The following is a 27,185-nucleotide window of genomic DNA, read 5'->3' as shown; positions in this document are numbered from 1 at the left end:
GGATTTTTGTTTGTTACTTACAACCTCATGCTAATCACATTAGCCTACGTTAGCTCAACCATCCCGCGGGGGGGACACCGATTTGGTTAAATAAAGGTTAAATAAGAAATATAAAAATGTTGTTTCTGTTGATGTGGTCACAGGAGGCTAGAACTGTGGATGGATGGATAAGTGGATAAATTAGCTATTTATGTGCACTGCAAGTGATACCACATTTCTATTGTTGCACTTTTTGATTTATATACTGAAAGAGTAACGGTACAATCTTTCCCTTTACCCCTCTCTCATATTCTCATCTGCTTTTTCATCCTGTAATGTGCATATTTTTCCCTCTTCCTCTTTACCATAATCCATCTTTCATCTAGACCTGTACTTGCTTCAATTTCTAGGTCCTTTGGATGCTTTTTCTTTCTCTCTCTTTTCTCCATAGCTGTCATCCCTGTCTCCCACTGTCCCCCACTGACCATGTTCTCTGTCCTTCTCCAGGAGGATGAGTCCAATGCTGTTGGAGCTGACCCCAGAGACCATGGCCACATCAGGAAGTTTCTCAGCCAGCGCCACAAGAAGTTGCCATGGAAACCTGAGGTAAGTTCACAGGATAGGATTTAGTGTTTGGTCTCTCTGAAGTATATTTGAATCCGCTTTGAGACCAGGTCCCTTATTAACAAAACATCTCAGTGTAGGAGTGCTGATCTAGAATCAGGTGCCGCCTACCCCAGTGATATACATTTTTATGATCTAAATGTAAACAAAAATGATCAAAAATCTGTCTCCCTCTCTTAGTATCTGAGAAACTTATCTGAGGCCCTGGCTAGAATAACAAACATGGCATGAATCCTCTTAAAGACTTGGCTAAAGCCACACACCTGGATTGAAGTGACCCCAAACTTTTGAACAGTAGTGTATATACAGTGCATTTGGAAAGTTTTCAGACACCTTCCCTTTTTCCACATTTAGTTATGTTACTGCATTATTCTAAAAAAATCTAATCGGTGTACCCATAATGACGAAGCGAAAACAGGTGTTTTGAAATTGTTGAAAATATATATATACTGTATATATATATATATATATATATATATATACACATATATATACATATACATGCTCGACTCTTCTTGGGTATGACATAGTTTTTCCCATTCTTCTCTGCAAATCCTGTTGTGGAATATTTGAATTCAGTGAGAGAGACTTTTTCATTTCTTCAAACATGAATCTTTATTTAATATTGATTCATTATTGTAATAACGAAGCTGGTCGATCCCACACTCTGAAGTGTGATGCCAAGAGCTCAAAGAGCTGAACAGAGCCACAGTATTTTATAGTTAAGACATCTCCTCCCTGGTACCTCAAAGGTACCTCAAAGTACACAAACACCAACTCATTATATGGAATGCAGGCTGTAGGTTTTATCACCAAGCCATCAATAATCAATTGCCAGCGCTGAGCCCCAGAGGCCCAACTCAGTCTCACAGACACAGACGAGAGAGTACTCATCAAACCTTATTTGATGCATAAACAGTATGTAAACATAAACATAATCTTGTCAGTTTTCTACCAAATCCTCTCAAGCTTTGTCAGATTGGATGGGAAGCGTTGCTACACAGCTATTTTCAGGTCTCTCCAGAGACGTTCAATCGGGTTCAAGTCCAGGCTGGCTGGGCCACTCAAGGACATTCAGAGACTTGTCCCGAAGCCACTCCTTTGTTGTCTTGGCTGTGTGCTAGGGTCGTTGTTCTATTGGAAGGTATGATGCTGCCACAGCATGATGCTGCCACCACCGTGCTTCACTGTAGGAATGGTACCAGGATGGTACCAGGTTTCCTCCAGGTGCTCAGCATTCAGGCCAAAGAGTTGAATATTGGTTTCATCAGACCAGAGAATCTTGCTTCTCATGGACTGAGAGTCCTTTAGGTGCCTTTTGGCAAACTCCAAGCGGGCTGTCATGTGCCTTTTACTGGGTAGTGGCTTCCGTCTGGTTACTACCATGAAGGCCTGATTGGTGGAGTGGTTCAGAGATGGTTGTCCATCTGGAAGATTCTCCCATCTCCACAGGGGAAATCTAGAGCTCTATCAGAGTGAGCATTGGGTTCTTGGTCACCTCCCTGACCAAGGCCCTTCTCACCGGTTTGCTTAGTTTGGCCGGGCGGCCAGCTCTAGGAAGAGTCTTGGTGGTTCCAAACTTCTTCCATTTAAGAATGATTGAGGGCACTATGTTCTTGGGGAACTTCAAACCTGCAGACATGTTATGGTATCCTTCCCCAGAGCTGTGCCTCGAAACAATTCTGTCTCCGAGCTCTTCGGACAATTTCTTCGGCATCATGTCTTGGTTTTTGCTCTGAAATGCACTGTAAACTGTGGGACCTTATATAGACAGGTGTGTGCCTTTCCAAATCATGCCAAATCAATGGATATTACCACAGGTGGACTCCAATCAAATTGTAAAAACATCTCAAGGATGATCAATGGAAACAGGATGCACCTGAGTTAATTTTCGAGTCTCATAGCAAAGGGTCTGAATACTTATTTAAATACATATTATTTATTTTTTTCATTGGCAAACATTTGTATAAACCAGTTCGCTTTGTCAGTATGTGGTATTACGTGTAGATTGCTGAGGATTTAAAAAAAATGTTTTAATCCATTGTACAATAAAGCTGTAATGTAACATAATTTGGGAAAAGTCAATGGGTCTGAATACTTTCCAAAGGCACTGTACCCTTTGAAAAAAGTATTTTATTCAAGAAAATGAATCTCAAGTAATTATAGATCAGCAAATAATTGCTACTATAGGTGTTTTTTGCACTGTAATTCAAGAGAAGATGTTTTCTCTCCATGTTGTCCTTTTTTGTGGGCCCTGGTCAAAATAGGAAATAGGGTTTGCAGACTTAAACTGTCATTTCCTCACATTAGAGCATGAGTAGTGAAAACATACTCTCCATCTATTTTGCATTAGCTTGTGGATGAGAATGTTTCTCCAAAACCATTTTTCACCTTCTAAAATGTCACCTTAGACCAGAGCACTAGAAGGTACTCTAATTTCCAAGCTGTAAGCAGTTCAGACACGCACGGACACACACGGACACGCATATACGCACTTATACGCGCACGCACGCACACACACACAGACATACGTCTAACTGCTATAACAATAGGGAACAGAAGGCAGGCCAATTAAGCAGAGAAAGTGTGATAAGAAGAGCCGTGCTCGATGTGTAACCTGCTCAGCACAGTGTAATGAACTCTGTCCGCGGAGGCCCTGTGTCTCAGAGGACGTAATGCAAAGCACATCTGTGAACTGGTCAAGCGAGAAGACAACCGACCAATTTAGCCTTTATTATTTCAATGGCTCTCTGGCTCTTTAGTGTCAGTTTTGTGCATGTTGTTGTGTGTGTGTGTGTCAGACAAGGACATTCAAGGGTGTGTGATGGAATGTACTTAAGCAAGTCTCCAGGTCTCGGAAAGTTTACTCATCACGTGATCCACCTTCACTACCCTTTGATCAAGACACACATCAACACCCTACTTCCTCCACAAAAGACAACAATTAAAATATGCCAGGATGCAGTGTGTTCTATATAGTACGGGGAGACACTGTAAAATCTGTATAGTTATTCCACCCATGTTCTCCTAGGCTATTCATTCTTCAGTTATTCCACTATTGTTCCCTCAGGGTATCCAAAATAGTGTTCAGCATGCAGAAGTGAGTCCACAGGACAGGGACCCAGAACCATTGGGTGTAGAACAGGCATATGGACACAGCTATGGACTTAGAAGAGTGTTACTGAACATTCGGAATTATGTGTATGGTCCCACCTCATTTGTAAACATAGGATGAGTCAGGGCCACCAAGAAGAAAAAAACATGTGACGAGCTGGCATTTCCCCCCCATCACTTTTGAATCAGGTGGGGCAACGTCCCACCCCTTTTGATTTAGTTTAATACAAACTATTGAGGATAAATCTTTAAAAAGAGGGGTAAAGTGCCGTTTTTTTTTAATACCAATTTGCCAACTCACACACAATGTCTCTGTCCTTCACTTCTGAGTGCTGCTGCAGGCTCTATGTGTGTCTTTAGGAATGATGTACACTGAGTGTTCAAAACGTTAGGAACACCTTCCTAATATTGAGTTGCACCCCCTTTTGCCCTTAGAACAGCTTCAATTTGTCGGGGCATGGACTCTACAAGGTTTCGAAAGCATTCCACAGTTAGGCTGGCCCATGATGACTCCAATGTGTCCCACAATTATGTCAAGTTGGCTGGATGTCCTTTGGGTAGTGGACCGTTCTTAATAACACAGTAAACTGTTGAGCGTTAAAAAAAAAACAGCAGCATTGCAATTCTTGACAGACTCAAACCTGACACCTAATTTCATACATCATTCAAAGGCACTTAAATCTTTTGCCTTGCCCATTCACTCTCTGAATTGCACACATACACAATTACATTTGAGTAATTTAGCAGATGCTCTTATCTTGAGCGACATACAGTAGTGAGTGCATACATCTGTCATACTTTTTCATATTGGTTCCCCTTCGGGAATCAAACCCACAACCCTGGCGTTGCAAGCACCATCTACACTGATTAAAGTGGATTTAACAGGTGACATCAATGAGGAATCATAGCGTTCACCTGGTCAGTCTATGTTGTGGAAAGAGCAGGTGTTCCTAATGTGTTCCTAATCAGATTCACGGAACTCCACCCCCACCTCTGTGTCATGATTTTTTTTAAACTATCCCATGTGGCTGTACTTCTCATCCTGGGACTGTCCCGTTTCTCAGACCCTTTTCAGGTGTCCCAACTTTTCTTTCTACAAAATAAGGTAATTTTGTCAGCATGACGCATCAATTAATTTAGGCTACAAGAATGTAGACCCAGTGACAATAGCCGAATGTCATAACACTTTTGGTGTTTTGCAACCGATGGTTCTCTTTCCATTCATCAATTGGCGTGAGTGCACAGTGCACTGTTTGGATGCTGGAGTTATTTTGGAGTGGACAAAAATGCTCAGGTAGTCTACTTTTTGAAGTTATGTATTTGACAATAAGATGAAAACATCATGATTGTGTTCATGCCAAATTAAAAGGAAACTTTTTTTTTTAAATGACATCTTTACTATTAGGCCCATAATAAATAGAAAATGCTAGTGCATGCACACATAGGCCCCACTAAAAAAATTAAGGCCCCAGAATGTCACGGTATAATGTGCACTCTGGCCCAGAAACCCAACTTGTATTTTTACTTAAGTACTTTACACATTTGCTGCTGATCAATTATCTAATATAGCTAATATAGCAACTATTGAATTTGAAGCAGGGGAATTTCTATCAGAACCAAAATTAATCAATCAAAGATTCAGTAGTGGAAAAAGTACCCATTTGTTATACTTTAGTAAATGTGAATATTTACTCAAGTAAGTGTGAAAGTCACCCAGTAAAACACTATTTGAGTAAAAGTCTAAAAGTATTTGGTTTTAAATAAACTTAAGTATCAAAAGTAAATGTAATTGAAAATTATACTATCATTTCAAAATGCTTATATTAAGTACACCAGGAAACACAAATGTATTTTTTATTTTATTTACAGATAGCCACTACAACACGCAGACATAATTTACAAATGAAGATTTTGTGTTTAGTGAGTCCTTCAGATCAGAGGCAGTAGGGATGACCAGTGATGTTATTTTAATAAGTTTGTGAATTGCACCATTTCTCTGTCCTGCTAAGCATTCGATACGTAACGAGTACTTTTGGGTGTCACCAACTTTTACTTTGAGTTCACCACATTCCAATAGAAAATAATGTACTTTTTACTTCATACATTTTCCCTGACCCCCAAAAGTACTCCTTACATTTTGACAGGAAACAAATGATAGATGATAGTCCCACTAAGCCCAAACCAGATGGGATGGCATATCGCTGCAGAATGCTGTGGTAGCCATGCATGTTGAGTGTGCCTTGAATTCTAAATGATCACAGACAGTGTCACCAGCAAAGCACCCCCACACAATTACACCACCTCCTCCATGCTTTACGGTGGGAAATAAACACGTGGAGATCATCCGTTCACTCACACCGCGTTTCACAAAGACACAGTGGTTGGAACCAAAAATCTCCAATTTGGACACCAGACCAAAGGATACATTTCCACCGGTCTAATGTCCATTGCTTATGTTTCTGTTGCGCAGAATACAGTGAAAGTGAAATGCTTACAAGCCCTTAACCAACAATGCAGTTTTAAGAAAATACCTACAGAAAAAAAGTTACGAGATAATAAAAACAAATAATTAAGGAGCAGCAGTAAATAACAATAGCGGGGCTATATACCGTACACGGGGTACCGGTTCAGAGTCAACGTTCGGTTGCACCGGTGTCGAGGTAATTGAGGTAATTATGTACATGCAGGTAGGGTTATTAAAATGACTATGCATAGATAATAACAAAGAGTAGCAAATAGTCTGGGTAGCTATTTGATGAAGCTGTTCAGGAGTCTTATGGCTTGGGGGTAGAAGCTGTTTAGAAGCCTCTTGGACCTAGACTTGGCGCTCCGGTACTGCTTGCCATGCGGTAACATATTTTTATTGGTGTCCTTTAATAATAATTTATTTTGCAGCAATTTGACCAGGAAGGCCTGATTCACACAGTCTCCTCTGAACAGTTGATGTTGAGATGTGTCTGTTACTTGAACTCTGTGAACTCTGTCAATTCCCTTTGCTTATTTGAGCTGTTCTTGGCATGATATGGACTTGGTATTTTACCAAATAGGTCAACCCCCCCCCCCCCCCCCTACACACCTTGTCACACAACCGATAACCGATTGGCTCAAACACATTAAAAAGGACAGAAATTCCACAAATGTACTTTTAACAAGGCACACCTGTTAATTGAAATGCATATATTTTTATTTGTTTAACACTTTTTTGGTTACTACATGATTCCATATGTGTCATGTATAGTTTTGATGTCTTCACTATTATTCTACAAATAAAGAAAAACCCTTGAAGAGTAGGTGTTCTAAAACCTTTGACCGGTAGTGTACAGTGCCTTGCGAAAGTATTCGGCCCCCTTGAACTTTGATCTTTTGCCACATTTCAGGCTTCAAACATGAAGATATAAAACTGTATTTTTTTGTGAAGAATCAACAACAAGTGGGACACAATCATGAAGTGGAACGACATTTATTGGATATTTCAAACTTTTTTAACAAATCAAAAACTGAAAAATTGGGCGTGCAAAATTATTCAGCCCCTTTACTTTCAGTGCAGCAAACTCTCTCCAGAAGTTCAGTGAGGATCTCTGAATGATCCAATGTTGACCTAAATGACTAATGATGATAAATACAATCCACCTGTGTGTAATCAAGTCTCCGTATAAATGCACCTGCACTGTGATAGTCTCAGAGGTCCGTTAAAAGCGCAGAGAGCATCAGGTCCGAGATACTGTTGTGAAGAAGTTTAAAGCCGGATTTGGATACAAAAAGATTTCCCAAGCTTTAAACATCCCAAGGAGCACTGTGCAAGCGATAATATTGAAATGGAAGGAGTATCAGACCACTGCAAATCTACCAAGACCTGGCCGTCCCTCTAAACTTTCAGCTCATACAAGGAGAAGACTGATCAGAGATGCAGCCAAGAGGCCCATGATCACTCTGGATGAACTGCAGAGATCTACAGCTGAGGTGGGAGACTCTGTCCATAGGACAACAATCAGTCGTATATTGCACAAATCTGGCCTTTATGGAAGAGTGGCAAGAAGAAAGCCATTTCTTAAAGATATCCATAAAAAGTGTCGTTTAAAGTTTGCCACAAGCCACCTGGGAGACACACCAAACATGTGGAAGAAGGTGCTCTGGTCAGATGAAACCAAAATTGAACTTTTTGGCAACAATGCAAAACGTTATGTTTGGCGTAAAAGCAACACACCATCCCCACTGTCAAACATGGTGGTGGCAGCATCATGGTTTGGGCCTGCTTTTCTTCAGCAGGGACAGGGAAGATGGTTAAAATTGATGGGAAGATGGATGGAGCCAAATACAGGACCATTCTGGAAGAAAACCTGATGGAGTCTGCAAAAGACCTGAGACTGGGACGGAGATTTGTCTTCCAACAAGACAATGATCCAAAACATAAAGCAAAATCTACAATGGAATGGTTCAAAAATAAACATATCCAGGTGTTAGAATGGCCAAGTCAAAGTCCAGACCTGATTCCAATCAAGAATCTGTGGAAAGAACTGAAAACTGCTGTTCACAAATGCTCTCCATCCAACCTCACTGAGCTCGAGCTGTTTTGCAAGGAGGAATGGGAAAAAATTTCAGTCTCTCGATGTGCAAAACTGATAGAGACATACCCCAAGCGACTTACAGCTGTAATCGCAGCAAAAGGTGGCGCTACAAAGTATTAACTTAAGGGGGCTGAATAATTTTGCACGCCCAATTTTTCAGTTTTTGATTTGTTAAAAAAGTTTGAAATATCCAATAAATGTCGTTCCACTTCATGATTGTGTCCCACTTGTTGTTGATTCTTCACAAAAAAATACAGTTTTATATCTTTATGTTTGAAGCCTGAAATGTGGCAAAAGGTCGCAAAGTTCAAGGGGGCCGAATACTTTCGCAAGGCACTGTATCTCAATCACTCCCAAATTCTTTGAAACTCGTAGGTACATTCAGCTTCATCTCAAGTTATAAAATGAATCTAACCAAATCAGCCCTACTGCCTTTCAAGACCCCGACAGAGGACTCCATCTCTACCTATGGAATCCCAATATTTTCCCACTTTATATAATTGGAAGTAGATATATTTTCTTTCTTAGATAAAAAGCACTGCCAGAACCTTGAACAGAAAACTCAAATCAATTAAATCCGACCTTAGTAGATTAATGAACATCCCAGTTGCTTTAACAGGCAAAATATCTGTTGTCAAAACAAATATTTTGCCACGCCTCAATTTCTGTAGTCAACTCTTCTCACCCTTATGGTTTTTGGGATAAAATCCATAGTGCGGTTTCAAAATGTATATGGCAAGGTAATCGATCCCGGATAAGATTAACAAATAAGCGTAGAGGGAAAGACGTAACTTTAAAAAAAACTAAGCCTTTCGTGAAGTAACACTCACACTTTTTCCCCTCTTACTAGCTCTGACTTTACTGATAGCTACTTTCTTGAGAAAACATGTACTTACAATGATTGTGATATGGGGTTGTCCCACATAGCTATCTTAAGACGAATTTCCTAACTGTAATTCACTCTGGATAAGAGTGTCTATTAAATGACTAAAATGTCAAATGTATAAAAAAAGAGGCATAGTACAGTCTTTGTGCATATCATCCATCTCTGTCTGGCTGAGGCCTTAGCTGTGTTCTTATTAGCCCTTTTCTCCAGGCACCACTGTGCCATGTTGGGATCCCAGGTGCCAGGACAGAGGTCTGAGGGGCACCAGGCAGGCACTGTCAGGGGCACACCATCAGACACACAGAACCAGACTGCTTCCATATGCCAACTGTCACACAGCAGGGTTTGCTGAACACACACACATTCCGACACACTTACAGACATGCACAAACAAGCATACACACACAGATGCATATTTACACACACACACACACACACACACACACACACACACACACACACACAGCTGTCGGTTACCAATAATGAGTTGCCCTCTGCCTTGACATTGGCCGAGTAGTTAGGTTCCTTTCTACCACTAATTATGACATGAGAGTGCCTCCAGACCTGTCAAAGTAGCCCAGAGCTGACTTAGCATTAGCATATCAAATAGAGGCAACTCTATAATGTGTGATAAGCAGACCTATACCATTATGTAAATGATAGTATGCTGGCACTCTAACCAAGATTTAAAATATATTCTGGACCACTGAAGTCCTAGGCATGTAAAACTGAAATGCTGGAAGAGGTGGGTAGAGTACTGAAAATCTGTACTTAAGTAAAAGTACTTACTTAGATTGTAATTTAATCAAGTAAAAGTAGCCCTCTTAAGAAACACCTTTTATTTAAGTTGTGTTACATCCCCCTGAGTCTCTCTGTCAGAGTAATGGCCTGCAATAACTTCTTCACTGGCCCACCAATCACAGCCCTATAAATAACACTGGCCCACCAATACAGTATCCGGTCAGAAAATTGCTTAAGTACTACTTACAAATATAGTTTTATAATTGTTTTACAAACAAAAATAGCAACTACTTACAGTAGTACAATTGATTTGACATGAATTTATTATTTAAGCCTGCCAGCACCATGACCAGCACCACTTGTTGACTGTGCACCTCAGAGAGAAACTCAGAGTATTTTGACAGAAAAAACTAAAACTATTCACAACATAGCATTTATGTGTAGTTGCCCTTTAATTAAATTCCGCACCTAGCAAGAGACCCATTGTGGTTTGCTAGCAGTGTTTCAGTAGCCTACTGCAGGCTACAATGTATAGTGATGCACATATGATGGCAGAGTTTGCAGTCAACATTTAAAATTCATAACTGAATATCACATAGCAAAAATTGAACAAAGACTTCAGACTATACTTTTTAAGTACCTGGTTTGCATACCAATTGCATACCTATTTACTGGTAGATATCATGAGTTGAAATGTATTTCCTACCTACAGTGCATTCAGAAAATATTCACACCCTTTGACTTTTACCAAAATGTTTTGTTTTACAGCCTGAATTTAAAAGATTTTGTGTCACTGGCCTACACACAATACCCCATAATGTCAAAGTGGAATTATGTTTTTCAAAATGTTTACAAATTCATAAAAGAAAAGAAAAAGCTCAAATGTCACTAAGTATTCAAACCCTTTGTTATGGCAAGCCTTTTTAAATGTATTCCATTTTTATTTAATGAGGCAAGTCGGTTAAGAACACATTCTTATTTACAATGATGGCCTAGGAACAGTGTGTTAACTGCCTTGTTCAGGGGCAGAACGACAGATTTATACCTTGTCAGCTCGGGGATTCAATCTAGAAACCTTTCGGTTACAGGTCCAACACTCTATCCAGGAGTAAAAAAATGTGCTTAACAAGTCACATAATAAGTTGCATGAACTATGTGTGCAATAATAGTGTTAAACATGATTTTTGAATGACTACCCCACACCCAACACATACAATTATCTGTAAGGTCCCTCAGTCGAGCAGTGAGTTTCAAACACCGATTAAAACAGATCAGAAAAGTGTGTGTTCTTGACCTGGAGTCAGGAGTGCGTTGGACTGGAGTGGGTAGGGGCAGGGTTGAGTGAATCTAGCTGGAGTGACTACCAGCAAACCGGGTATACATTCCCAAAACATTAGCTAAGAATCCCATTAAGTTAAGATCTAACATTAGGATGATAACATCCCAAAAACACGAAAATAACGTTTTTGCTAACATTATTGTTGTTTTTACATTATCAATGTTCTCCTCACAGTCAGTAACATGCTGTGCACAACGTGTAGAACAACCGCCACAGAACATTGCCCAAAAGTTCTTGTTAGGTTACCAGGTAATGTAATAACATCAGTAATTTTTCCCAGGAAACCAAACCAAACCAAACATGCAGAATTATGTTTATTGTCATGTGTCGTGGAGGCAGTATTGATCTGTTCTGGGAATTCTGTCCGGTCTGTGTGAGTCTATGGCAGCCAAGCTGGAAGAGTTGGCTGTTATTTATAGGGCTGTGATTGGTGGGCCAGTGAAGAAGTTATTGCAGGCCATTACTCTGACAGAGAGACTCAGGGGGAAGACAAAGAGACAAATTACAGCAGGCCTGTCAGAGAGGCATACAGAGTGACGGGACGAGGAGTAGGAAAAAAGAATAAGAGGTAGATGAAGAGTATGGGGGTAAGGAAGAGGAGTGAAACAGCTCCCTCTCGTCTTTCTCTCCCGACCCCTCCCTCTCTTTCTCTCTTATCCACACTCTCTCTTTCTGTCCACCCCATCTCTCTCTATCTTGTATACAAATCCATAGGAGGCAGATAGTTAGGATGCCATGTGGTTGGTTAGTTTTCTGTGCCTCAACCTGTCTCCCGTTGGTGCTCTGTAGACAGGCAGCTGTGGGACTAGAGACAATAGAGGAGCAGTCACTGCTTTCCATCTCTCCTATGTTAATAATACAGTTGAAGTCGGAAGTTTACATATGCTTAGGTTGGAGTCATTAAAACTCATTTCTCAACCACTCCACAAAGTTCTTGTTAACAAACTATAGTTTTGGCAAGTCGGTTAGGACATCAACTTTGTGCATGACACAAGTCATTTTTCCAACAATTGTTTACAGACAGATTATTTCACATATAACTCACTGTATCACACTTCCAGTGGGCCAGAAGTTTACATACACTAAATTGACTGTGCCTTTTAACAGCTTGGAAAATTCCAGAAAATGATGTCATGGCCTTAGAAGCTTCTGATCTGCTAATTGACATCACTTGAGTCAACTGGAGGTGTACCTGTGGATGTATTTCAAGGCCTACCTTCAAACTCAGTGCCTCTTTGCTTGACATCATGGGAAAATCAAAACAAATCAGCCAAGACCTCAGAAAAAAATTGTAGACCTCCACAAGTCTGGTTCATCCTTGGGAGCAATTTCCAAACGGCTGAAGTTACCATGTTCATCTGTACAAACAATAGTACGCAAGTATAAACACCATGGGACCACGTAGCCGTCATACCGCTCAGGAAAGAGACGCGTTCTGTCTCCTAGAGATGAACGTACTTTGGTGTGAAAAGTGCAAATCAATCACAGAGCAACAGCAAAGGACCTTGTGAAGATGCTGGAGGAAACGGGTACAAAAGTATCTATATCCACAGTAAAACGAGTCCTATATCTACATAACCTGAAACGCCTCTCAGCAAGGAGGAAGCCACTGCTCCAAAACCATCATTAAAAAAGCCAGACTATGGTTTGCAACTGCACATGGGGACAAAGATTGTACTTTTTGGAGAAATGTCCTCTGGTGTGATGAAACAAAAATAGAACTGTTCGGCCATAATGACCATTGTTATGTTTGGAGGAAAAAGGGGGATGCTTGCAAGCCAAAGATCACCATCCCAACCGTGAAGCACGGGGGTGGCAGCATCATGTTGTGGGGGTGCTTTGCTGCAGGAGGGACTGGTGCACTTCACAAAATAGATGGCATCATGAGGTAGGAATTATGTGGATATATTGAAGCAACATCTCAAGACATCACAAGTTAAAGCTTGGTCGCAAATGGGTCTTCCAAATGGACAATGACCCCAAGCATACTTCCAAAGTTGTGGCAAAATGGCTTCAGGACAACAAATGGAAATGTGATGAAAGAACTAAAAGCTGAAATAAATAATTATATTTTCTATTATTCTGACATTTCACATTCTTAAAATAAAGTGGTGATCCTAACTGACCTAAAACAGGGAATTTTTACTTAGATTTAAAAGTCAGGAATTAAATGTCAGGAGTTTAAATGTATTTGGCTAAGGTGTATGTAAACCTCCGACTTCAACTGTACATAGGATTTATATATGTTATGTTTGCTATGAATGGTGAGTGGAGGAGTCAAGCGCAGAGAGCAGGTAATTCCGTACGTGGATCTTTTATTCCAAAGACAGCGGATACACGTACATGCAAAACACAAGGGCGCATGAAACAAACCGTCCAAAACACACAGGACTAAAACTGTCTGGAAAAATAGAGATCACACTAATACACCAACACCAATAAACAGAAAACAAGCCCGCACAATACCCAGCGGGCCTAGTGCCCTTAAATAGCCTACAAACAAAACTAACTCAAAACAGGTGTAACCAATTAGACCCAATTAACAGAAACAAAAGGAAAGGGAATCGATGGCAGCTAATAGGCCGGCGACGACGAGCAGGAAGAGGCACCATCTTCGGTGGGACTCGTGACAGTACCCGAGGTACTGCAGGCCCCTCACCCGGCGTCTCGAGTCCAGAATAGCTCGTACTGTGTACGCCGGGGGCCCCTCGATGTCCAGAGGGGGCGGAGGGCCCTTTGGTACCTCACCTTCTTGTAGGGGACCAGCTACCACCGGCCTGAGGAGAGACACATGAAACGAGGGTTAATGCGATAGTAAGAGGGAAGTTGCAATCTATAACACACCTCGTTTATCCTCCTCAGGACTTTAAATGGCCCAACACACTGCGGCCCCAGCTTCCGGCAGGGCAGGCGGAGGGGCAGGTTTCGGGTCGAGAGCCAGACCCTGTCCCCTGGTGCAAACACAGGGGCCTCACTGTGGTGGCGGTCAGCGTTTCTTTTCTGCCGTTCACTGGCCTGCCTGAGAGAATCCTGGACTGCCCGCCAGGTCTCTCTAGAGCGCTGTACCCACTCCTCCACCGCAGGAGCTTCGGTCTGACTCTGATGCCACGGAGCCAGGACCGGCTGGTAGCCCAGTACGCATTCAAATGGCGACATGTTCGTGGATGAGTGATAAAGTGAGTTCTGGGCCAACTCTGCCCACGGGACGTACCTCGCCCATTCTCCTGGCCGGTCCTGGCAATACGACCTCAGAAACCTACCCACTTCCTGGTTTACTCTCTCCACCTGCCCATTACTTTCTGAGTGATAACCAGAGGTAAGGCTGACCGAGACCCCCAGACGCTCCATAAACGCCCTCCAAACCCGGGATGTGAACTGGGGACCTCGATCAGATACGATGTCCTCTGGAACCCAGTAGTGCCGGAAGACATGGGTAAATAGAGCCTCAGCAGTCTGTAGGGCCGTAGGGAGACCAGGCAATGGGAGGAGATGGCAGGACTTTGAGAACCGATCCACAACGACCAGAACGGTAGTGTTCCCCTGAGATGGGGGAAGATCAGTAAGGAAATCTACCGAGAGATGAGACCATGGCCGTTGTGGAACCGGGAGGGGTTGTAACTTCCCTCTAGGCAGATGCCTAGGAGCCTTACTCTGAGCGCATACCGTACAGGAAGAGACATAGAGCTTCACATCCTTAGCTAAGGTGGGCCACCAGTATTTCCCCCTAAGATCCCGCACTGTCCTATCAATCCCCGGATGACCCAAAGAAGGTAGTGTGTGAGCCCACCGAATCAATTTACACCAAGCGGCATGTACCTAAGACCGGTCGGACACTGTGAAGGCGCAGGTTCAACCCTCAACGGAAAGGGAATCGATGGCAGCTAATAGGCCGGCGACGACGACCGCCGAGCGCCGCCCGAACAGGAAGAGGCACCATCTTCGGCGGGATTCGTGACAATATAAATCCAAAGACAAATGGCACCTTATTCCCTTAATAGTGCATTACTTTTTAACAGAGTCCTATTGGCCCTGATCAAAAGTAGTGCACTATATAGGGAATAGGGTGCCATTTGGGATGCACAACACTCTCTTAGCAGCCACACGAGTCAGGCTTCAGAGTCAAACTTAGTCTACTGAATGACATCTGGATGCGCTAGGCTATATCCTCCAGAACACTTGACTTTACAGTACACAGTCATCTCAGTGCCTTTAATACAGTTATATAAACCAAAGCATGACAAACAGCATGTAATTATTAGGAGTGGTAGATTATCAATCATAGACAGTGTCATGTAAAGGGTCAAAGACGGATGGAAATGTTGACAATAAACAACATACAGGTAGTTACAGTTTATTTTGATTTATATTTGGAGTCCATAGTGAGTCATGTAATGGCTGATTGGTCTTAAAGGGACATTACACTCCAAATGTGTAATTAATTAATTTATGGCATCATACTTAGTTGTTCTTCTCTCTTTGTGAAAAGTCTCCCTGCTGCAGGGAAAATATGGAAGCACTAGTTTTGTGCATTTGGATGATGACTCCCATAAGATTATTAGGCCAGTATACAATAGTACAATCTATGGAATCCATGCCAGGGTCTTCAGTAGAAATTCATAGGGAGAGGACCACTGCACTAATCTAAAATATATCACTCCAGACATGCAGCGTGGTGTCATAGATTAGACGTGACATAGTAAATGTAAATCCTGGACACTCAAATTAGTATAATATGTCATGTTTGGTGTCGAAATGTTTGGACGACACAACTACTCATTCAAGTGTTTTTCTTTATTTTTACTATTTCTACATTGTAGAATAATAGTGAAGACATCAAAACTATAAATAACAATATGGAATCATGTAATAACCAAAATAGTGTTAAACAAATCAAAATATATTTTATGTTTGAGATTCTTCAAAGTAGCCACCCTTTGCCTTGGATGACAGCTTTGCACACGATTGGCATTCTCTCAACCAGCTTAATGAGGTAGTCACCTGGAATGCATTTCAATTATCAGGTGTGCCTTGTTAAAAGTTCATTTGTGGAATTCCTTATCTTCTTATTGCATTTGAGCCAATCAGTTGTGTTGTGACAAGGTAGGGGTGGTATACAGAAGATAGCCCTATTTAGTAAATGACCAAGTCCATATTATGGCAAGAACAGCTCAAATAAGCAGGGAGAAACAACAGTCCATCATTACTTTAAGACATGAAGGTCAGTCAATCCGAGAAAATTTCAAAATCATCAAGCGCTATGATGAAACTGGCTCTCATGAGGACTGAAATGAAAGACCCAGAGTTACCTCTGCTTCAGAGGACACATTCTTTAGCGTTAACTGAAACTCAGATTGAAGCCCAAATAAATGCTACACAGATTGGTAAAAGATAATACGGAAAAAAGGAAAAAGGAAAAACAAACCATTATTTTATTTTTTGTACCATCATCTTTGTTATGCAACAGAAATGCAATGCCATAATATATTATTCCAGCAATTTAGTATATGTGCGCAATTTTTGACTGATCCAATGAACCATTGTGTTTCTGTTCAAAATGTTGTATCAAGACTGCCTAAATGTGCCTAATTGGTTTATTACTAACTTTTCATGTTCAAAATTGTGCACTCTCCTCAAACAGTTGCATGGTATTCTTTCACTGTAATAGCTACTGTAAATTAGACAGTGCAGTTAGATTAATACGGATTTAAGCTTCCTGAGTGTGGCCACGCACGCCTCCAACTCAATCATCAAGTTTGCGGACGACACAACAGTGGTAGGCTTGATTACCAACAACGACGAGACGGCCTACAGGGAGGAGGTGAGGGCCCTCGGAGTGTGGTGTCAGGAAAATAACCTCACACTCAACGTCAACAAAACTAAGGAGATGATTGTGGACTTCAGGAAACAGCAGAGGGAACACCCCCCTATCCACATCGATGGAACAGTAGTGGAGAGGATAGTAAGTTTTAAGTTCCTCGGCGTACACATCACAGACAAACTGAATTCGTCCACCCACACAGACAGCATCGTGAAGAAGGCGCAGCAGCGCCTCTTCAACCTCAGGAGGCTGAAGAAATTCGGCTTGTCACCAAAAGCACTCACAAAGTTCTACAGATGCACAATCGAGAGCATCCTGTCGGGCTGTATCACCGCCTGGTACGGCACCTGCTCCGCCCACAACCGTAAGGCTCTCCAGAGGGTAGTGAGGTCTGCACAACGCATCACCGGGGGCAAACTACCTGCCCTCCAGGACACCTACACCACCCGATGTCACAGGAAGGCCATAAAGATCATAAAGGACAACAACCACCCGAGCCACTGCCTGTTCACCCCGCTAGCGTCCAGAAGGCGAGGTCAGTACAGGTGCATCAAAGCTGGGGCCGAGAGACTGAAAAACAGCTTCTATCTCAAGGCCATCAGACTGTTAAACAGCCACCACTAACATTGAGTGGCTGCTGCCAACACAATGACTCAACTCCAGCCACTTTAATAATGGGAATTGATGGGAAATGATGTAAATATATCACTAGCCACTTTAAACAATGCTGCTTAATATAATGTTTACATACCCTACATTATTTATCTCATATGTATACGTATATACTGTACTCTATCATCTACTGCATCTTTATGTAATATGTAATGTATCACTAGCCACTTTAAACTATGCCACTTTGTTTACATTCTCATCTCATATGTATATACTGTACTCGATACCATCTACTGCATCTTGCCTATGCCGCTCTGTACCATCACTCATTCATATATCTTTATGTACATATTCTTTATCCCTTTACACCTATGTGTATAAGGTAGTAGTTTTGGAATTGTTAGCTAGATTACTCGTTGGTTATTACTGCATTGTCGGAAATAGAAGCACAAGCATTTCACTACACTCGCATTAACATCTGCTAACCATGTGTATGTGACAAATAAAATTCCATTTGATTTGACAATATCCGATATGTCTATGTCCTGGGAAATGTTATTGTTACTTACAACCTCATGCTAATCACATTAGCCTATGTTAGCTCAACCGTCCCGTGGAAGGGACACCGATCCCGAAGTTTTAACTGCACCTCAGATTGCAGCCCAAATAACAGACACATCTCAACATCAAGAGTTCAGAGGAGACTACCCGAATCAGGCCTTCGTGGTCAAATTGCTGCAAAGAAACCACTGCTAAAGGACACCAATAAGAAGAAGAGACTTGTCTGGGCCAAGAAAGATGAGCAATGGACATTAGACGGGTGGAAATCTGTCCTTTGGTCTGAGGAGTCCAAATTTGAGATTTTTGTTCCAACCGCTGTGTCTTGGTGAGACGCAGAATAGGTAAACGGATGATCTCTGTGTCGTTCCCACCGTGAAGCATGGAGGAGGAGGTGTGATGGTGTGGGTGTGCTTTGCTGGTGACACTGTCAGTGATTTCATTAGAATTAAAGGAACACTTAAAACCAGCATGGCTACCACAGCATTTTGCAGCGATACACCATCCCATCTGGTTTAGTGGGATTATCATTTGTTTTTCAACAGGACAATGACACAAAACACACTTCAGGCTGTATAAGGGCTATTTGACCAAGAAGGAGAGTGATGGAGTGCTGCAACAGATGACCTGGCCACAATCACCTGACCTCAACCCAATTGTGATGGTTTGGGATGAGTTGGACCGCAGAGTGAAGGAAAAGCAGCCAACAAGTGCTCAGTATATATGGGATCTCCTTCTAGACTGTTGGAAAAAGCGTTCCTCATGAAGCTGGTTGAGAGATTGCCAAGAGTGTGCGAATCTGTCATCAAGGTAAAGAGTGGCAACTTTGAAGAATCAAAAATATATTTAGATTTGTTTAACACTTTTCTGGGTTACTACATGATTCCATATGTGTTATTTCATAGTTTTGATGTCTTCACTATTAATTCTGCAATGTAGAAAAAGAAGGAAAAACCCTTGAATGAGTAGGTGTGTCCAGACTTTTGACTGGTACTGTATATATACAGTGCATTCGGAAAGTATTCAGACCCCTTGACTTTTTCCACATTGTGTTTCCTTTCAGCCTTATTCTAAAATGGATTAAATTGTTTTTTTTCCCCTCGTCAATCTACATACAGTACCCCAGAATGACGAAGCAAAAACGTCATTATTTGGGGAGTTTCTCCTATTCTTCTCTACAGATCCTCTCAAGCGCTGTCAGCTTGGATGGGGAGCATCGCTGCACAGCTATGTTCAGGTCTCTCCAGAGATATTCCATCGGGTTCAAGTCCGGGCTCAGGCTGGGCCACTCAAGGCCATTCAGAGACTTGTCTTGAAGCTACCCCTGCGTTGGGTGTTTTTCCTAGCCACCGTGCTTCTACATCTGCATTGCTTGCTGTTTGGGGTTTTAGGCTGGGTTTCTGTATTGCACTTTGTGACATCGGCTGATGTAAAAAGGGCTTTAGAAATCAATTTGTTTTATTGTCTTTGCTGTGTGCTTAGGGTTGTTGTCCTGTTGGAAGGTGAACCTTCGCCCCAGTCTGAAGTCCTGAGCACTCTGGAGCAGGTTTTCATCAAAGATCTTTCTCTACATTTGTCCGTTTATCGTTCCCTCCATCCTGACTAGTCTCACGGTCCCTACCGCTGAAAAACATCCCTACAGCATGATACTGCCACCACCATGCTTCACCGTAGGGATGGTGCCAGGTTTCCTCCAGACATAACACTTGGCATTCAGGTCAAATAGTTTATTCTTTGTTTCATCAGACTAGAGAATCTTGTTTCTCATGGTCTGAGAGTCCTTTTGGTGCCTTTTTGCGAACTCCAAGTGGGCTCCAAGAGTGCTGCAGAGATGGTTGTCCTTCTGGAAAGCTCCCCCATCTCCACAGAGGAACTCTGGAGCTCTTTCAGAGTGACTCTGTGTAGATTAATGAGGAAATTGTTTTTTAAAATCCATTTTAGAATACGGCTGTAACGTAAGAAAATGTGGAAAAAGGGAAGGGGTCTGAATCCTTTCCGAATACACCGTAGATATATAATTAGTTTTTTGCCTGTTTTGCATGTTATATTGCCATTAATACGTGTCAGATATCAGTTTGCAAACAATTTAAAATTAATAAAGTTCTTTAAGCCACATACAAACATGGTTCCTTTTTTACGTTCTTGAGTAAGGCAGCTCCAAAATGCAGGTGTTTCAGCCTAGCTTGGTGCTTTCTGTGATGGTGTATATATATAGAGTAGGGGTTGGTAATGCTCTCTAGTTGTGCCGTGATTGGCTCAGTGTTCTGTCATTCATGGGGACGCTACGCCACCGCAAAATCTTACAGGGAGAACTTCAAGCCCTTTGGGTGCTGCCATAGAGTTACATTAGAAGTGCCCATCCAAGAATGCTCAAGGTCATTGGCCACAGATAAAATGTCAAATAACATTATATCTACCATAGCTTTATTTGGTTTTGTCATGTCAACATCATACTTTCAAAATCTTAGCAAGCAAGCTAGAAAGCACTCATTGTTATGAATCAAGTCAACAATCTACTGGAAAATCCTTTTCAATCCTTGTCATATGAAGAGAAATTAGAGATAAAACATATTGGTGGTCATCGGCTATTGGACATAAACATTACACAACAAGTTGGAAATCGCAAATTCAACAATGAGTGGCTTGTAAGGAATCAGTGGCTAACTGCAAGCAATTGCAAAGCAATCACTAGCCTGCCATTCAGTGGAGTGGGTGTGGTCCAACTCTGGGTTTTAACATTCACATACAACACAATGGGCCAGAAAAGGTTGAATACATTGGCCATGCTGTCTCTTCTTCTTGTTGGTGTCCTTTAGTAGTGGATTCTCTGCGGCAGTTCGACCATGAAGGCCTGATTCACGCAGTCGCCTTTGAACAGTTGATGTTGAGACGTGTCTGTTACTTGAACTCTGTAAAGCATTTATTTGGGCTTCAATTTCTGAGGCTGGTAACTCTAATAAATGTTATCCTCTGCAGCAGAGGTAACTCTGGGTTTTCCTTTCCCGTCCGTGGTGGTCCTCATGAGATCCAGTTTCATCACAGCGCTTGATGGTTTTGCGACTGCACTTGATGAATGTCTTAAATGTCTTAAAGTAATGATGGACTGTTTGCTTCTCTTTGCTTATTTGAGCCGTTCTTGCCATAATAAGGCCTTGGTCTTTTACCAAATAGGGCTATATTCTGTATACCCCCCCCCCTACCTTGTCACAACAAAACTGATTGGCTCAAACACATTAAAAAGGAAAGAAATTCCACAAATTAACTTTTAACAAGGCACACTTCTTAATTGAAATGCATTCCAGGTGACTACCTCATGAAACTGGTTGAGAGAAAGTCAACATTGTGCAAAGCTGTCATCAAGACACAGGGTGGCTATTTGAAGAATCTCAAATGGTTACTACATGACACCATATGTGTTATTTCATAGTTTTGATGTTTTCACTATTATTCTACAATGTAGAAAATAGTAACAAAAAAGTGTCCAAACTTTTGACAGGTACTCTACATCACAGAAGACTGAAATATAACACAGCAGTTTGACATAGAAACACCAGATTTCCAGCTGTTTAAAAAAAAAGAAAGAATAACATTCCACCCATGGGGTCTCTAGTCATTTGATTGCAGGAAAGGGCTATGGCAAAAATGAAATTAGGATGGGTGATTGGGTGGGTGTATAACACGAACGTCTAGCAACATGAACGTCTAGCAACATGAACGTCTAGCATCCCGAAGGTTGGGAGTTCAAATGTCATCACGGACAACTTGAAACTTTTAGCTAATTAGCAGTTTTCAACTACTACTTTTGAGCTACTTTGCAACTACATATCATGTTAGCTAACCCTTCCCCTAACCTTTTAACCTTTTAACCAAACTCCCTAACCCTTTAAACTAACTCCTAACCCTAACTGCTACATTCTTAGAAAAATGGGTTCCAAAAAGCATTTTTTGGCTTTCCCAATAGGTGAACCCTTTTTGGTTCCAGGTAGAACACTTTTAGGTTCTATATAGCAACTTTCTTTCTAAGAGTGTAGCCTTGCTTAAATTAGCAAGCTAGCTATTGTTAGCCACCTAGCTAGAATTCGTAACAGATCATACTTTAACCCTCCTGCTGTGTTTCGGTCAAATTGGACCGATTTACAAGTTTTCTCTCTGAAAAATGTATTTAATTTAATTTGATTGTCATAAAGTTCCATGACTTTGTCCACACAGGGCATCTGAACACACAACATACATTTGGATGATTTTCATAACATTTTGGGTGTTTTATTTAACTGCTGTACACCTGTGGTGTTCCTGGTCAAAAATGACCAGTCATTAGAAATGAATGGGTGAGACTACAATTAGTGTTTAAAATTGAGTTCAGGCACATGCCCATTCATTAGATGGACACACTTCCTCTCCCATACCCCCACATGCATGTACTGTATGTTTGAACATACACACACACATGCACACGCGCACGCGCACACACACACACACACACACACACACACACACACACACACACACACACCTCACTCCCCTTCTTGGCTTCCATGGCAACCCCCAAGAGAACCTTTCCCCAATAGCAATTGGCATTCTCACAAACAATCACAACATTGTTTCAATAATATATAAACTCAGCAAAAAACGTCCCTTTTTCAGGACCCGTTCTTTCAAAGATAATTCGTAAAAATCCAAATAACTTCACAGATCTTCATTGTAAAGGGTTTAAACACTGTTTCCCATGCTTCCCATGCTTGTTGAATGAACCATAAACAATTGATGAACATGCACCTGTGGAATGGTCGTTATGACACTAACAGCTTACAGACGGTATGCATTTAAGGTCACATTTAGAGGCCTTTCTACTGACTCTGAAAAACACTAAAAGAAAGATGCCCAAGGTCCCTGCTCATCTGCGTGAACGTGCCTTAGGCATGCTGCAAGGAAGCATGAGGACTGCAGATTTGGCCAGTGCAATAAATTGCAATGACCGTACTGTGAGACCTCTAAGACGGCGCTACATGAAGACAGAACGGACAGCTGATCGTCCTCACAGTGGCAGACCACGTGTAACAACATCTGCACAGGATCGGTACATCCGAACATCCCACCTGCGGGACAAGTACAGGATGACAACAACAACTGTCCGAGTTACACCAGGAACACACAATCCCTCCATCAGTGCTCAGACTGTCCGCAATCTGCTGAGAGAGGCTGGACTGAGGGCTTGTAGACCTGTTGTAAGGCAGGTCTTCACCAGACATCACCAGCAACAATGTCGCCTATGGGCACAAACCCACCGTCGTAAAACCAGACAGGACTGGCAAAAAGTGCCCTTCACTGACGAGTCAGGCTTTTGTCTCACCAGGGGTGATGGTCGGATTCGCGTTTTTCGTCGAAGGAATGAGCGTTACACCGAGGCCTGTACTCTGGAGCAGGATCGATTTGGAGGTGGAGGGTCCGTCATGGTCTGGGGCATTGTGTCACAGCATCATCGGACTGAGCTTGTTGTCAATGCAGGCAATCTCAATGCCGTGCGTTACAGGGAAGACATCCTCCTCCCTCATGTGGTACCCTTCCTGCAGGCTCATCCTGACATGACCCTCCAGCATGACAGTGTCACCAGCCATGCTGCTAGTTCTGTGCAGGATTTTCCGCACGACAGGAATGCCATAGCCAGCGAAGAGCCCGGTGGAAGAGTGGGTAACATCTCACAGTAAGAACTGGCAAATCTGGTGCAGTCTATGAGGAGGAGATGCATTACAGTACATAATGCAGCTGGTGGCCACACCAGATACTGACTGTTACTTTTGATTTTGACCCCCCCCCCCTTTGTTCAGGGACACATTATTCCATTTCTGTTAGTCACATGTCTTTGGAACTTGTTCCGTTTATGTCTCAGTTGTTGAATTTTATGTTCGTACAAATATTTACACATGTTAAGTTTTCTGAAAATAAACGCAGTTGACAGTGAGAGGACGTTTATTTTTTTGCTCAGTTTAGAGCTTTTCTCGCAGCTCTGGTATATAAAGTTTGAGGCCTTGCTCACAACATTGTGGCAGCACAATGACCAAACAACATTCTGTATGTGAGGCTCTTGATCATATCTTGGATCATGACACTGGTGAGTCCTTTGACACAAAGTAGTCTGTGATAAATAGCACAATATGTTTTATCTGAGTATTTGTTATAGTCAAAATAATCCATACATTATGCTTTTTTTTTAACTCAAAAACGAGTTCTATGAACTCAGGTCAATGAGGCCTGCAGGCCATAAATAGCAAATACAAGTTAAAAAATGGTAATGTTCACAAGAACTTAAGTTGATAAAAAGATCTAACATTATTATGGATTTATAATCAGCTATATTGGGGCGGATATTTTGGACAAGGAACACAGAATTAATTAACATGAAACGAACACAACAAGAGGGTTAAGCAAATTCATAACATATAATATGCATTTTACTTCGTAACATATCATGCAAAATGGATGATGGACATCCACAAATTAATACATACCATATGAAACGTAACATATCATACGAAATAGAGGTCTCGGATTTACGTACAGAATAATACGAAATGCTCTGAGACCAGGTTGAGACATTGAGTCACATGGGGTGACAGGTAGCCTAGTGGTTAGAGAGGCGAGCCAGCAACCGGAGTTGCCAGTTTGAATCATGGGTCCGACAACAAAAATCTGTCGTGAAGTGAGCTGGCAACTGGAGTGTTGCTGGTATCAAATCATTGATGCCTGTCATTGTGCCCTTGAGCAAGGCACTTACTCTTCACAATAACTGCTTTTGGGGTGCCCAGTGTGGCAGCCACCCACATCTCTCCAAAAACCTGTATATTTATGTATGTGTATGTACTGGAAATCGCACGTTATTGAGGTGTATCATTGTATTGAGTCACACTACTGTAATACTTTATCCACTGCCACAGGGATTGTGGTATTAGGTATACACTGATGGGCTGTTGTTGGGAACATTGCGTCTCAGTTTCTTCCTCCCAAGGGGATTTTCAATGTCAGCCGGTGCGACGGGCTCGTCAGCTGGAGCGACGCTCAGTCATTTGTCAGTGCCAAGCCAACTGGCAAGCTGAGGCTTTCCACAATGTAAGAGCAACATTCCCAGAAAGATGTTTGTGTCCCGTAGGAGATGGGCTGCTGTATTCTGGTGCTGATAACAGAATGGAGAGGAGACGTTGGTTTTGAAAAGCTCTTTATTTAACCGTTATTAACCTGTCTTTCTCTCTTTCGCTCTCTCTTTCACTCTCTCTCTTTCATGCTCTCTCGCTCTCTCCATCTCTCTCTCCCTCTACATCTGTCTTTCTTCTAGACATACAGTATATGCCGAATCCATAGGAAGAGCCTTCAAATATTCCTCTCTTTTCTCTAAATCCACACCAGGCATAGTGTGTGTGTGTGTTTGTGCGTGAGCTGCTCTGAGAGGAATGTAGCTCAGAGCTATATATAGGACAGATCCTGGAGGGATGACTGAAGTGAGAGAGGGAGGGAGGGATAGAAAAAGAGAGAGGGGATATAGATGGGGATATAGACAGCGGAAAAGAGAGAGATGGAAAAGACAGAGAGAGGAAAGAGAAATGGAGAGGGAGGGAGGGATGGAAGAGACAGAGAAAAGAGCGACAGTGGTAGAGAGATGGGGTGGTATGCGTGTGTAGCAGTATTGCTTTTGTCCCTCTCCCCCCCGAACCAGGGACCCTCTCCACACATCAACAACAGCCACCCTCGAAGCATCGTTACCCATCACTCCACAAAAGCCGCGGCCCTTGCAGAGCAAGGGGAACAACTACTTCAAGGTCTCAGAGTGAGTGACGTCACCAATTGAAACGCACCACCGCTAACTAGCTAGCCATTTCACATCGGTTACCCCTTTTGACCTCCTCCTTTTCCGCAGCAACCAGTGATCTGGGTCACGGCACCAATGTAGCAGTATTGCTTCCGTCCCTCTCCTCGCCCCTACCTGGGCTCGAACCAGGGACCCTCTGCACACATCAAGAACAGCCACCCTCGAAGCATCGTTACCCATCACTCCACAAAAGCCGCTTCCCTTGCAGAGCAAGGGGAACAACTACTTCAAGGTCTCAGAGCGAGTGACGTCACCGATTGAAACGCTATTAGTGCGCACCACCGCTAACTAGCTAGCCATTTCACATCGGTTACACGTGAAAGCATAGCAGAAATAGAGTCCGGATGTGTCCCAAATGGCACCCTATTCCCTATGAATGCACTATGTAGGGAATATGGTGCCATTTGGGATGTAACCTCAAGGTGGGATCTGCTATAGGAATACCTCTCTCTACACATGGTACTGGAGATAGCAGACATGATGGGCTCAATATGTTACAATTTAGATTTGTCAGTAGAAAATCACATACAGTATGTGGTTCTGTGTAGCTTAGCTGGTAAGAACATGGTGCTAGCAATGACAAGCTTGTGCGTTCAATTCCCGCAAGATTAACATGTGAAAAAAATAATACACTTTTAGATAATGTGGCATAATATAATGTTATTAACAAATGTGACTTCTGAATCATGTGTCAAGTCACTCTATCCAGGACACACTGCTGGGCTACTCAAACGCACTTCTGAAAGTGCATTCTGAAAACCGCTTTCTGTACCAGTTGAACTCTATATTGACCTTGAGTAAAGAACATGTCTGTTTCCCAATAATGTATGACAGATCCTTGAGTGACTCTGATACTGGTCAAAATACATCATTCTTTCTCTCTCTCCTCCCATTTTTGCCTCCCTCTATTGTTTACTACTTTTAGTAAACAAGTACACAGTGTGTGACCAGAAAAGCTATACTGTAAGTATTCTATAGTGTTTTAGCATCCCAAAACGTATAACTATCTCCTTTAGCCTCCGCAGAATTGCATTGGATTTAATGTAATTGCTGTAGATAAAGTGAATAGTGGCTTATTCATGTTTTGTCAT

At 42.1% G+C, this 27,185-nt stretch overlaps 1 protein-coding gene across 1 annotated transcript in view; it reads left to right on the top strand.

Annotated features, from left to right (window-relative positions):
* Positions 1-27,185, top strand: part of LOC139367905 (beta-1,4-N-acetyl-galactosaminyl transferase 4a) — a 455,096-nt gene that overhangs the window by 268,723 nt on the left and 159,188 nt on the right. Inside the window, exon 3 of the mRNA XM_071106283.1 lies at positions 487-585. Coding sequence (XP_070962384.1) covers positions 487-585 — 99 coding nt within the window. The remainder of the gene's footprint in view (positions 1-486; positions 586-27,185) is intronic.

This window comes from Oncorhynchus clarkii, chromosome 2 (assembly GCF_045791955.1).
Source record: "Oncorhynchus clarkii lewisi isolate Uvic-CL-2024 chromosome 2, UVic_Ocla_1.0, whole genome shotgun sequence".
Lineage (NCBI taxonomy): Eukaryota > Metazoa > Chordata > Actinopteri > Salmoniformes > Salmonidae > Oncorhynchus > Oncorhynchus clarkii.
Note: the sequence above shows the minus strand (reverse complement) of the source record. Positions and strands in the feature narration are given on the sequence as shown.